Here is a 13,385-nt window from a genome sequence, read left to right on the forward strand (position 1 = left end):
CTATGAAAAATGACTCAAACCGATTAGTCGACTACTAAAATAGTCACCGATTATTTTAATAATCGATTAGTCATCGATTAGTCGACTAATCGTGGCAGCCCTAGTCCAGATAAAGACAAGTGTTTGTCTGTGAATGCTACGAGTTATAGTGAAGCTGATTTGTGTACTTGTGTTTGAAATTGTCTCTGTTAAGACATGTTTAATGTGTGTTTTGAATCAACTAAACTTCACAGCACTTCACAGAAACCCCACCGCCAACTAGTGTTTCTGAGTTGTAACTGCAGACTGACGAAGACACACCACTGCACAAGTATAAATGCTCACAACGGCGTAAGTGACATGCATAGGCTACGGCGTAGGGTCTGCTGCACAAATATAAATCCTGTTTAACGGTTGCCACTGGCAACTATTTTTGGAAACACTGGCGAAGCAAATTAAGCTGCACTTTAGATTTAAATTCTGTACAATATCAAATAAAACCCAAATCATTTTGCCCAGCTACTGTAATAAAGTGTTTTGTTATTATTTTATGACACATCTTTAAAATATGAGGTGACTAAAAATGGCAGCTGTATTTTCAGTGTGGCAACCAAAAGCTGATGCCTGGTAGCCAGCCTGGCAACCACTTCTCAAAGTAAGTATTGAGCCCTGTGTATAGCATAATGAGAAAATAGGCAAGAGTTGAAAGGCACTTTTGGCTACCTGCCTCCCTCCCTATGAACAATAACATCCCTTTATGTGTGCCTGTTGCAACAAATCTCCTCACCCTCCAGAGGTAGTCCAAGCCTATTAGTTCCAGGTCATCCATCATGTAGGCCCTGCGCTTTGCCACCAGCTTGCCCTCCCTGCAGTTGACAGCCTTGAAGAACCTCTCAAAGCATTTCATGCCATTCTCTGTCAGCAGAGACGGGTCCAACTGCAGGACATTGTTCTCAAAGAAGTCCTTATTGATGTCTGGGTCCAGGTCTGGCTCATCACCCATCAACTTGGAGTACCTATTGGGTGACAGAAATGTAACGCAGCATTCAGAACAGACATCTGCCGATTGACATATGTGAGGGAATTCATTCAAGCCGAAGGCGAAAAGAGATCAAATCAAACCGCACCATTTGAAGCAAGCCTCACGGTCACAGAGAAACACTGCGTTCTCAGCCAGACACTTCCAGATCTGCTTGGCCTGAGGGGCGCACAGCCACAGCTGGCCATCTTTTAGCAGGAACCTGGCAAAATACACAAGAAAATCAATAACGGACACTGGTGGCCAGAAGGTTAGAGAAAATGTGCATGTGAAGGTCACGTTGTTCGTTCCAGACTTGCATCATAATTGCTGGTGGGGGTGAAGTCCCTGGCTATCATTTGCTCTTCCCTAATTACCCAATATTGTCCTTGAACAAGGTTCTTCAATTGAGTGACTTAGCAGCTCGAAGACACGACTATGGATGTTATGTGTGGCTCCCACAGGTTGTGTGTGTGTGTGTCATATTCAGCCTGCATTTAACAGTATATAACATATTTTCCTTATATAGATATGCATAAATATATGATGTTAAACAGAAACCAACCAAGAATTGTCAAACATCTGTTGCTCAAATGCAAAATTTTATAGGTTTTTTAACCATGTAACACAGATATTTTCCTTGCTTTGTTCCCATGATCAGTTTGATTGAAGTAGCTTTTATTCACCATGAATGAAAGCTACACTTATCTAACTGATCATGACAGTAATTGGATGGATCCTGCAGCAATGCAGCTGATCTGAGCCAACACATTATGAAAGATTTGGCCCCCACTTAACTCAAAGTACAGCAATATTTAAGGCAGAATATGCTTGATAATTAAGTTTTTTATATTTATATTTCCTTCATTCCCAGTTGTAGTCTCAGTTTTTACTAAAAATAATATCTTGAAGACAAAAAGAAGCGCTCTCACACACTGCCTCGCTTATTGTTGGAAGTCTCTTTTGAAAAAATTGAGGTTAAATGAATGTTCTTCAGATTTATTTTGAGTATTTTTGTAGACTTCTAATCAATTTTTAATGTTACTGTCCAACTGTTGGCACATATGTTTTGAGGAAGTTTAAGGTGACAATTAGCTCAACCAATCCCTGTAGTGCTGATTGGATAATAGGATGACTGAAGCAGCTCTTTTGCATATATACACATTGAATTATGGTGATGCTGCTCATATGCTTGATGAAGGTCTGAGGGACCAAAACGTCGCCTTGATAAAATGAAAATTCCAGCAATAAGCGAGACCATGTGTGGGAGCTCTTTTCTTGTCTTCAAGATTGCACCTCCTCCGATGCACCTGTCATACATTCAAGTGTGCTGAAAGAAATCACATTTGATATATTTGCATGTGACATATGATGTCATTGTACCTCAGGAAGTTGAGTCGTTCCTGCACTTCCTGTACATGGCTGTAGCGGCTTCCTGGCCTGACCGTCTGGGGGTCAAACTCAGCTTGTTCTTCTGTAACAGCACACAAACGAACACTCAGACTACAGACAGTGCACGTCCCTGAGCCAACTACCAATAAAAATTAAATGTCCCGACTAACACAGCCCCGATAATGTACCTTTGGAGAACTGCCTCATGGTCTCCATGTAGGCCGAGAGGTTCTCGGCCACCAGGGTGACCAGAGCATGGTTATGCTGCAGCTGGTTGATCAGGTCATGGCGGTAAAACACATGAGGACTTCTCTGGGTTTGACTAAAGACAGAACAGCAGGAGGAGTGGATGTTGTAAAGGGAGACAAAAACAGATATTCACTCAGGAAGCAAGAGCAACGTTCAAACAGAGAGATAATGAAGCTGACATCATGTACTTTTAGTAACACAATTTCTGATCAAGAAAAACATAGCATGACTGATTTCTCATTTGTTTCTATCAGGGACATAAAGAAAGCAGCTTTTGGCGTGTGTGTGTGTGTGTATGTGTGTGTGTGTGTGTTGTAGAATAACCAGCAGAAGAGGTCATATCAATAAAGGCCATTTCCTGCCTTGTTTTCCACATAAAATAATGTTTTTGGCTTGAAAACTAGTCGACTGGAGAACCAAATGAGCCTGAAATCTATTACTCAGTTTTGATAGCCACCACTCTAAAAAGAGCCACATGAGAATCTGCAACACATTAAAATCTGTTTGAATCACCAATGCCAAATTAAAAAGAGTTGGCTTAGATTTATTCAAAATTCTGCAGTTACATTATGACTCCAGTTTACTTATTATTAGTGGCTGGGTTACACTGAATAGAGAAGCTATCTAGAACACATTCTAGTGTTTCTGTATTTCTCATAACTATATGCATATCACATGCAGAAAACAATATTAGCATTAATGTGAGTGGGTTCAAGGCATGAAATACCCCTGATATTTTGCATTGAGTGATTTGTGCTGAAAGGAGCTGGCATCAGGAAGAACGGGGCTCCATCTCAAAGGACCTTTCATTTAGTTGTGTTACTGACTAGATTAAAGGACTATTCTGTGTGTGCACTACAGCTTGTGTTCAGTACTGAGAAACTGCAGAGTTTACCCAAAGATGTCTAGGGTGCTTTCAGACCTAGAGCCGTCTCCTTTGGTCTGAATCAGGGACTAATTTTGTCACAAAGTTGTATAACTGCCTAGAGTTGGTTCATGTTCTCACGGCAGCATTTACAAGCAGACCAGATCAAATGCCTTGTGTGAGAAAGCTGCTCTTGATTGGTCAGAATTTCCATGTGGGAAAAATCCAGGAAGTAAAGCAAACGTTGAAGAAGAGTACACTTGCAAGATAAATGTGACACTTTCTAATGTCACAATGGAGGGACAACTACGCAGGTTGATTTTAGCGCTGCTCATCGTGGACTATATTGCTGTCATTGTTCATTTTAGTCAAACCATACAGTTTGAAAACGAGGCGCGGCTCCAACTAGAAAACAATGTTTTGATGCATTGGATGTGCTGAATGTGCATATTAAGGCAGTACAGGAGGAGGTGCACATTAATAATCCTCCAGGACTGTAACATGCTCATGTTTAACCCAAACAATGTGTCATGTGACTGCAGTTGCTTCACATCCAGGTCGGAACACGTTCTCACCACAAACGAACCGCACCAGAGTGCGTTTGTAACCGGACCAAGACCACCTCTTCGGTGCGGTTGTTCTGGTGCGATTACTGTGTTGACACCTGCCCAAACGAACCGCACTTACGGGGCAAACAAACTTGAGTTCAACTGAACCAAACCAAACAGGTTAGGTGTGAAAGCACCCTTAGAAATTATGGTAACCATGCCTCATACATTTTTTTTTTTTAGACTTGGCTTGCATTTAGTAACCTCACCTTGATTTGAGCTAACTTGACACTGCATTCATGTACACAAACCATAATATCTTCAGCTACTATTTCCTAAATGGGAATATTTTCTGTTTCTTTCACTCCTCTCTGACAGTAAACTGCATATATGTGGGTTGTGGACAAAGCAACACATTTGAGGATGTCATTTGGGCTTTGGTAAACACTGATCAACATTTTTCACAATTTTCTGACATTTAATAGATCAAACAACAAATCAGTTTATCAAGAAACTAATCAACAGGTTGATTACTGATGCTTGACATTTAACTCAAATGAAATTACATTAATCATCTAAGAATAAACGTGATAACTCATTATGATTATCTTTATATTAATAGCCAACATTCATTTAAGCCTACTGTATTATATAATTGTGACCACAGTTTTCAGTCCATTATCTTGCTTCAACAAATGTGATGGATGAGCACCTGGGCTGCCAAGGTTTCTAACAGCAAGTGCAGAGAAACTATAATTTAATGTTCCCCAGAACCCTTCCAAAATCTGGAGGTCATTGCTGAGCCATTAGTCAGAATACAAGTCATCTTGAACTACACTTGTGCAGGACCTTAAACAGGAGATTAGATGAGGAATCAGTCATTTGAGATGAAACCCAAGAAAGAATTGCTTAAGCGGATTCATGACAGAGATTTACATCTTGTATAGTGTATATATATATATATATATCATGAACATGTCAAAGAGAAAGTTAGACTTGACGTGAAAAAGAAATAGGTAGAACCCTGGAATTGGCACTCAACTTACCCCACTAAGTTCGTTTGTATGTTAATTGGCATTTTCTTTCTGAAAAACAACAGGCATGTATACTACATGTTTTCTACATTGACTAGAAAAAATGCTGTACTTCAAGATATTAAAAGAAATTCCAATTAATGCTAACCAATATGACTAAGTATCAATCTCACAATTATTTCACAAATGTACCATGGTAGCATTAAATCAGTGCTTGTAAAATCTCTCTTTTTGTTGTATTACCATTGCTCCCTGACAACTTAACGTCCTTATGACGTGATTCACTGGCAGAATAAGTTGTGAATTATGTTAAAACTGCACTTCTCATTAGCATGTATAACAAATAGGCCAAAAGCACAGGTGTTTCTGTTTCAGGGACCAATAACATCATTAATGTTTGTATAATAAGTCAAATTGTTGACTGTTAAAAAAGAATTTAAATCAAAAAAACAAATATTATATATTTAGATATATTTGTGTAAACTCAAACTATTTATTTATCATTTACTTGACAAGCTAGCTACCAGACTAAACCAATAATTAACCTGTCACATGTCAACAGCAATGGGGATTTTGACTGGTTGGATGTGATTGATTGGGCTTAAAGTGGGTTACGTTAGAGCTGAGTCTATCAACATTCTCCAGCATCATCGTTCAACTGCAGTTACAGAGTTAACTTCGTTACACAGGGCTCAAAGTACCTATTTCTGTACATATGCATGGCTGAATGTAATAATTAAAAATTACTTGCACCAATTTTATTAACCTGCACCAGTTGTGTATTATCTTATTATGTGTACTATGTTTAATCTTGGCATCACTTGCAACATTTTCTTTTTTAAGACGGTTCAAATATAAGACATTTGTCAGTGTGTTATGATGTAATTTGAGCTGACTTTCCCTTTAATTTTCTTGAAAATGAAAGTACCGTGAACTTCAGATATTACATGGTCAGATAACATCGAAAATGTCAGTTAACCTCTGAAGGAAAAACAATTACTCATTTACTTTATAAGTGCTTAATAATGAGGACATTTTCAGTGTGTTACAATATAATCTGAGCTGACTTCAGCTATACAGTAATGTACATTTTGAGCAGGAATCCGCTGCACTTCTCTGCAAACCTAATATGAAATCATTTTTATCATATCAGGATTGACTATATATAATGTATAATAAATTACTGCTGTAATGCAACTCTCTGTACGTCCATTTTGGCCTCTCTGAGTCAGCTGCCAGTGCACAACAGCAACCAGGTTTTACATGGAGCTGCTGTTGCGCTGCTCTGTATTGTCAGTTGTGTGTGTCTCACAGTCAATGCATGAGAGTTGGCAGCCCTGAACAACATATTTTCTATGACAAAGAACTACAAATTATGCGCACAGCTTAAATTTTACACACACTACCGTGCATATGTGAGGTATTTCGAGCCCAGTTATAGTGTAACAAAGCAAACGCAGTGTGTATACCATGCAGCTCTCCTTAGTGTGCCAGAAAGAAAAGTGAGCATCCCTTGCCCCAAAGCATCCTTACTGAAAATAATAGTGGCCAAATACCTGTAATGCTTGATTTAAGGAACCACAAACAGTAGGATGTTTTAAGAACATACCGACAGCCAAAGTAAAGACGATGGGGTAAAAATTTGGTTTACTGAGAAGTATTTAAGAGCATAATTCATTTGTAAATTTTGGGTGTAGCTCCCAGCCCTGCTGGCCAGCACTGATGGTTAATTAGTGCACTGGGGGGAGTTGCAGAAGACAATTCTGATACTATTTTGTCATAATATGACCATAAAATGTAGGGCCGTTTACTCTCTTGGGCGAAATGCTTCACCTCTCGTGCAGATGTGATAGAAATGCCAGGAATGCCAGTTGGTCAAAATTAAGTGAAAGTGAAAATTAAGAGTTTTTCTTATAGGTGTTCATGCAACATGTGCAAAATGCATATTAATAATTCAGGATAAAATACTTTACAAATATAATAAATAAACACTTCATACTTGCCGACATTTGAATCATCCTGGAATGTAAAACAGGTTTTTCACCATGACCTTACCTAAGGTTTTGAGGGGCTTCTCCAAAGAGGCTACAGATTTCTCTGATTTGCTTCAGGGCAGGGATCACCCATTTGTCATTGGTTCGTAGCTCCTCTATGAAGCGATCTATCCACTGAATCTTCTGTGTGTCTCTGTCCTGTGGGTGAAAGTTTAACATCCTCAGTATTGTGATGTAAACAAGCCGTTCATCTTATATTTTGCAGGCCATTCATCGTTATATATATATATATATTCAAAGACATGTACCTGTGAGCAGCTGTAATCTAATATTTTGATGTGAGCACTAAGAGCCTGGTCCATGATATCTACAGGCACATCATCGCTGTGTGCCAGGTTCCACAGCAAGTTGAGGACCTTGTGGGCCATCACCCCATCCTTATCGTCCTCAGCCAAGCGCCGGATAAGCTCCAGCAGTTTTTCACGCTGCTTCTTGCTGGCATTGGTCCAGCTTGCCTGCACAACAGAAACAACCAGGTCCAAAAGTTAAGGCAGCGCTGAACCAATGAAGACATACAGCATATTACAAAACTACTTCATAACCTGGATTGAGTGAGTGATGCAACCATTACTTACCTTGAAACAGTCAAAAAGGTGATCAAGCTGCTCAGGTGAGAAGTCCCATGCCAGCTTGGCCAGGAGGTCATGGACATTCTTCACAATGGCCTCGTGTTTACCAGCCTGCAGATATACAACGAGACAACTCTTGGGTTAACAAAATACTTCGAACATCCACCACCAGAAGTCCCAGAAGGGGCAGAATATGTAACGGTTACAATGGAGACAACTGCCAATCAACAGCCAGATCCATCAGCCAAGTTTTTGTATTTGCAGTTGTGTCTCTGTTCCAGAAAGTGAGCCATGCTTTGTAACATGTATTTTGATTGGATGTTCTTTTGAAAACAAATGAAACTAATCTACATTTGAACTGAAGTAATACTGCTCTACTAAAATCTCCAGCAACACTTTTAGTACTGAGAACTACTTTGATGACCCTGATAGAGCCTGATCTGATCCTGATAAAGGCCCACGCTGAAAAGCATTAGCCTCACAATTAAATCATTCTTTATACTGCCAGTGGAATTTTGACCTCTTCAGACAAATTCTTTTCTCCGTGCACCTTGAAAATGGGTGAAGTTGTCCCAGAAATCCATACACTGCTTCTACTCCAGGTGCTACCAGAGCCCAATTTCCAGCTGTCTGTCAGTGTCACACTATTCAGCCTTTATCTGTACTGGTATAGTTGTTAGGCCTATCGTGATAATTATGTTTTAGACTTTTCGTACAATATGGCCATGACCTCGATCAGTTTGCTATTCACAATTGCGTACATGAGAATGTCACTAGAATTTCAGCCAACATAATGTCAGACTAAATAGTGGGTCTTAATTACTTTTATAAAAATGTTTTTTTTTCCATTTTCCAGTTCCAGTGTCTGAATATTCTCAACCATTTGAAATTCATTGCTTTTTAAAAATTGTTTGCTTGCATTATTATGCTGTCATATCAGCAAGAAAGTGTGACTGAATGAAAGGTTTGTTGCTCACCATTATTAAATACTGAGCAGACAACCACCTGAATGTCTAATGGATACTGACAGTCTGAGACATACAATATTGACTTAACAGCTCCAAGCTATTGTCATTCAACATGTATATTTAAAACTATAAGAACATACAGTTTGTCCGTACAGTGTACAAAATGAAGGAACATGCACATAAGTCACATTGTGTTACGTTATATCACAATTACTCATGTAGCAGTGCTGTACTGTTGTATTCTGAACAAGAGGGCGTCAGTTGAAGGCTGTATTCATGTTTGTCTGTTTAGATCCAACTAAAAACACACCTACACTCAATATTAAATATCAGCATACTAAGCCTATATAATGAAAAGCAACAATTTATATTACTATAATGTAGCATTGGGTAAATATAGAACAAACTCATATTATCAGAAACAGACAACCTTATAATGATCATTAGCCACTTTATAGACTTAACAATAGATCATTACAATGATACTAGCTGCTGCATACCTGTGCCGCCCAGATGTTGTCCAGATCCTGCATTGTAAGCGCTTTTTCTTTGATAACGAAGCGAAGGATCTTCTCCAGTTTCTCTACGTACTGCGGCTGGTGCAAACTGTCCCTCAGCACGATCGACAGGATGTGGTTCTGCTGGATCCACTCCTGACGAAGGACAAGGTGACACAGAGAGGATTTTAGAGACAGAGTAATATTTGATGCACAGTACAAATGTTAGGAGCTGATCTTACCGCCATGCGCTCTGCAGTCAGCCACTCCTCCTCCTCAGGGTTATGCCGATGGGTGTAGTAGGACACACTGGAGATCACCTTGTTAACTTCATTTAGTGCATTCATTTTGCCGTTAAAAGAAGAAATTTGCAATAACCTGGTGATAGAAATTGAGAATTTAATCAGTTAACGTCAGATCATATTGAATGCCCTCTGATTTTAAGAAACATCCTTACTCGAATAATAGGAGCAAACATGACCTTTCGATACTCACCTAAGAATCATTTTTAATCTAAAAATCTCTAAGTTCTTCACTGTTTCCTCCTGCCCCGGTACACGAGAAGCCAGATTCTTCAGAGACTTGATTATCATGGACAGTGCGTCGTTTTTGGCTTCATTCTTGGCCTCTTTCTTCAGCTCCTCGTCTGTGAGATTCTCTAGAAACTGGGGAACCATCTCGATGACTGGAAGGAAGTACTTCTTTACTGTGTGCAATGTGAGGAACTCGTAACACTGGCCAAAAGGCCTGTAACACAGAGAACACAAAATTAGGACATCAACATTACAATGGGAGCACATAAAATATTAAGGAAAGCCAATTGAAATGGTGTAGCATATTCTTTTCATACAACAGCCTTACTTGATAAGTGCAGCGATGATCTGGACGTTCAGTGCTTGGCCGCTCATGAAGCGATCGTGCAACATTTGAAACCCGTTTAACGTGCCAAATTTGTTTATTAAGTCCACCAACCAGCCCTGTAACAACAAAACAAAACAAACACAAGAGAGAAAAACAAATTTAAAAAGTTGCCTTTAATCCAGTGTTGGAAACTAGCACCAGTCAATATGGTGAAATATGCAATTGTCTGCTAGATTTTCTTTAGTCACCAGCCAAAACAAACCAATGGTAATCTATTGAGTGGCTGGTAGATTTTGAAATCCATCAGCCACATTGGCAGATGGACAAAAAAGTTCATTACCAACCCTGTTTTAATCTGACTGGGAGATGGTTTCACAAATTATATTCAATTTCCGTTAAAGAGATTTCCTTTCCCTGAATTAATTTCCCCAGAAAAATAAAGACATTTCCTGATTTTTTTTTCTGAAAACTTAGTTCACAATTACAAGCTGGAAAAACTGTATTTTTGTGCATTATTTTTTCCTTGAGTGTCATTTCAGGAAGAGATTCAAGGGAAGGCATGAAGGAAGAGACACAGAGAAAGGGATCCAAAGCATTAAGGAAGGAAGAAATCCAAAGCATTAAGGAAGAGACACATTATTATGCTGTGTTCACACTACGAGCAAGTCATTTTGAATGGAAACCAGTGGCATGACAAACTCACACTTGTCGTTTTGGCACAGCATGATGCGTTATAAATTTTTCAGCGCTCCAATGATGCGATGAAGCCTTTACCAGTGATTACTTTTGGTTTCTAGCTGTGGTACTGCGTTATCTACCTAAGTTAGCTGAAGCTATGCTAGCTTTCTGTGCGTTGCAGTTCCCACATGGATGCAATGGGGGGGGCAAAATGTGATGATAAAATGGGGCTCAGGCATTCTTAAAAAGCACTGATTTTTCTTTTTTGGCCAATTACAAACTTCAGATGATGTTCTGTTGAGGTGCTTTGTTTCAAGTAGCAGACACCCACCAGCCCAGGACAACAACTACATCAACTAGCGCTTGAGCAACACTTAAACAGCGACTCAGTGATGATATAGCTGGCCATGCTGTTGCTTTGTCGCTCAAATTGTAAACACGGCATTAGAGAGGGACTGGGAAAGACTTCAAACGGCTTTACCTGACGAGAAATTTAACTGATGCTTTTAAGCTAATAAATAACTTTAAAAGAAATTCAAAAAGCAGTAGCATAATCTGACTTAATAGTTGCATCGTGGAACCCTAAGTAGTCCTGGGCCCCCTGCCAGCAGAGGCAGACAGGCAAGCAGTACTGCAGTACTGTTCATACTGACCTTGTGCCCACGCTGTATTCATCATTTTCTACTGTAAATTTCCTATTCTCTGTTGTATCCACCTTCTCTTTCATACAACCGGCTTTCTGACAAAAGCATTAAGTGTTTTATAGACTGTGGGTTCCATATTTTTCATTATCAGGCGACTCCAGAGAGGGATTCTCTTTGTTTCACAAGGGCCCTTAGGGTGAGACTAAAATGCCACTCTATGGATTCTGTCTGGGAGGAAGAGAGACAGGCCGGCGGCCCTCTGGAGGGAGAAAACAGCCTGTTTTCTACACAACAGCTCCTTACAAAATGGTTTTTGATATTATACACGCTTTAACATTTACCATACAATAGAAATACATCTGTTATTTAATATCAAGCACACTGTAAACTGCTAACAGTGCCATCTGATCACAGAATATGGGTCAAAAAAGTCAATTTTAAGAAAGGTTAGGTCAGCTGTTGCAGTGGTGATTCACCTTAGGAGAGCGTGGGTCTGGTGGTCGGGCGAAGAGCTCATCGTCGGCCAGCTGTGCTCCCGCGGGGACAGTCTCAGAGGGCCGTGTGCCATTGTAGATGTGGAACTTGCAGTGAGGGTTGGTGGCCATCGCCAGCAGCTCCAGTAGAGGGAACCAGTCCTGAGAGAGCTTGGCCACACACAGCTCCACCAACCGGTGTGTGTTATTGATGATACACCTCTGTGAAAACAAGGTTTGTGGGGAGAAGGAAAACAGTGACATATTAACGATTAGACTACGAGAGACAGAGAAAGAAAGCAAGAGAGGGTGAGGAATAGAATTTCAAATCCAACTGGAAAATGTCCTCAGGAATGCGGAGATCCTCTTTTGGTTTAGTAACAATGACCTTGCATTTTCACCTAAAAATCCCAGAAACGTCTGGGTGGCCAAAGTATAATTTATGACTAATATTACAAGAACAAGGTTTATGAGTACAGTTTGACATCATCTAATTTGCACTGAATCCCAAGACCCTTTTCACAGAACAGTGAACATATCGCTTATCTTGTCAATTAAAAAGAATCACACAACCACTGTTTCTTGATGCAACTCAAATTTAGAGTTAGCAAGATAACGTTAGCAATTTAGCCTCTAACTCAGCTAATGTCTGAATCTTCTCTCTTATTGAAGCCTTAAATCTCCTGAATTACTCATGAACCTGATTTCAGGTGCCCAGCATGTTGAAAACAGGTAAGTAAAGGATATAAGCTGTGCTAAAAACTTTCCTCATAATGCAACAGAGATATTTGTCTCAGTATAGACCATTTATATCTCATGTTTTTTGCACAAATAAAAATAAAGAGATCAGCCAAATGCCATGACCTGAAGCACATATGTATTAGAGCTGTACCAAAATGAGAATTCAAAAGTAATACGTTGATCTTATTTAACAGTGTGTGAGTCAACATTTCAAATTATGTGCTACTGGTTCCTGGTTAACACAGTGTACCTGGAAATATGAGAGATGCTATATTATTCATGGCTTCTGCCCAGTTACCCTGCAGTCAAGCGAGCCTCAATAGAGCAGCTGCTACAGACTTAACTCCTAAAATAGACTACCTGTCAAGTCGAATGTTTTACTCAAAATTTGGTGCGATTACTAGCATCTAACATCATCGACATGTTTGATGTGAAAACTTCAGATTTCAACATAAACAAACAAAATGTGTGGCTCCTAATTGTATCATTAAAAATGACAATACGGTGCCTACTTCTGCACGGCTACTGACTGATACACAGATCTGATGGAGCCACATATCAGTAATCAATATGGGACTGACTCTTCTAATTTCAGAGCAGTTGCCAAAAAAACAGAACATTTAGGTGCAACATTTTGGTGCTGGACCATAATCAGGCAATCAGGCAAATAGTTTGTAACAATGAAAGCTTTCCTAAAAAGGAGTGGCTGTGTTTACATTATGAACAACAATGCAACAGCATGACCAGCGACATTATCACAGAGTCACCGCTGGAGTGTTGCTCAATCGCTCATTGATAAATAGTTATGTCATCAT

General features: G+C 39.6%; 1 protein-coding gene across 5 annotated transcripts in view; it reads right to left on the reverse strand.

Annotated features, from left to right (window-relative positions):
- The window catches only part of usp9 (ubiquitin specific peptidase 9), a 55,656-nt gene that overhangs the window by 27,045 nt on the left and 15,226 nt on the right, over positions 1 to 13,385 (reverse strand). For 3 of the 5 annotated variants that reach the window (XM_050049838.1, XM_050049839.1, XM_050049837.1), the window contains exons 6-18: positions 11,833 to 12,051; positions 10,035 to 10,150; positions 9,669 to 9,920; positions 9,416 to 9,551; positions 9,177 to 9,329; positions 7,715 to 7,819; positions 7,388 to 7,594; positions 7,141 to 7,277; positions 5,098 to 5,136; positions 2,578 to 2,711; positions 2,381 to 2,471; positions 1,107 to 1,220; positions 767 to 995 (exon numbers count right to left, since the gene is read on the reverse strand). In XM_050049838.1, the coding sequence (XP_049905795.1) occupies positions 767 to 995; positions 1,107 to 1,220; positions 2,381 to 2,471; positions 2,578 to 2,711; positions 5,098 to 5,136; positions 7,141 to 7,277; positions 7,388 to 7,594; positions 7,715 to 7,819; positions 9,177 to 9,329; positions 9,416 to 9,551; positions 9,669 to 9,920; positions 10,035 to 10,150; positions 11,833 to 12,051 (1,932 nt within the window). The remainder of the gene's footprint in view (positions 1 to 766; positions 996 to 1,106; positions 1,221 to 2,380; positions 2,472 to 2,577; positions 2,712 to 5,097; positions 5,137 to 7,140; positions 7,278 to 7,387; positions 7,595 to 7,714; positions 7,820 to 9,176; positions 9,330 to 9,415; positions 9,552 to 9,668; positions 9,921 to 10,034; positions 10,151 to 11,832; positions 12,052 to 13,385) is intronic. The other 2 variants (XM_050049842.1, XM_050049840.1) reach the window with 1 other exon arrangement.

The sequence above is a fragment of the Epinephelus moara genome, chromosome 7, assembly GCF_006386435.1.
Source record: "Epinephelus moara isolate mb chromosome 7, YSFRI_EMoa_1.0, whole genome shotgun sequence".
Lineage (NCBI taxonomy): Eukaryota > Metazoa > Chordata > Actinopteri > Perciformes > Serranidae > Epinephelus > Epinephelus moara.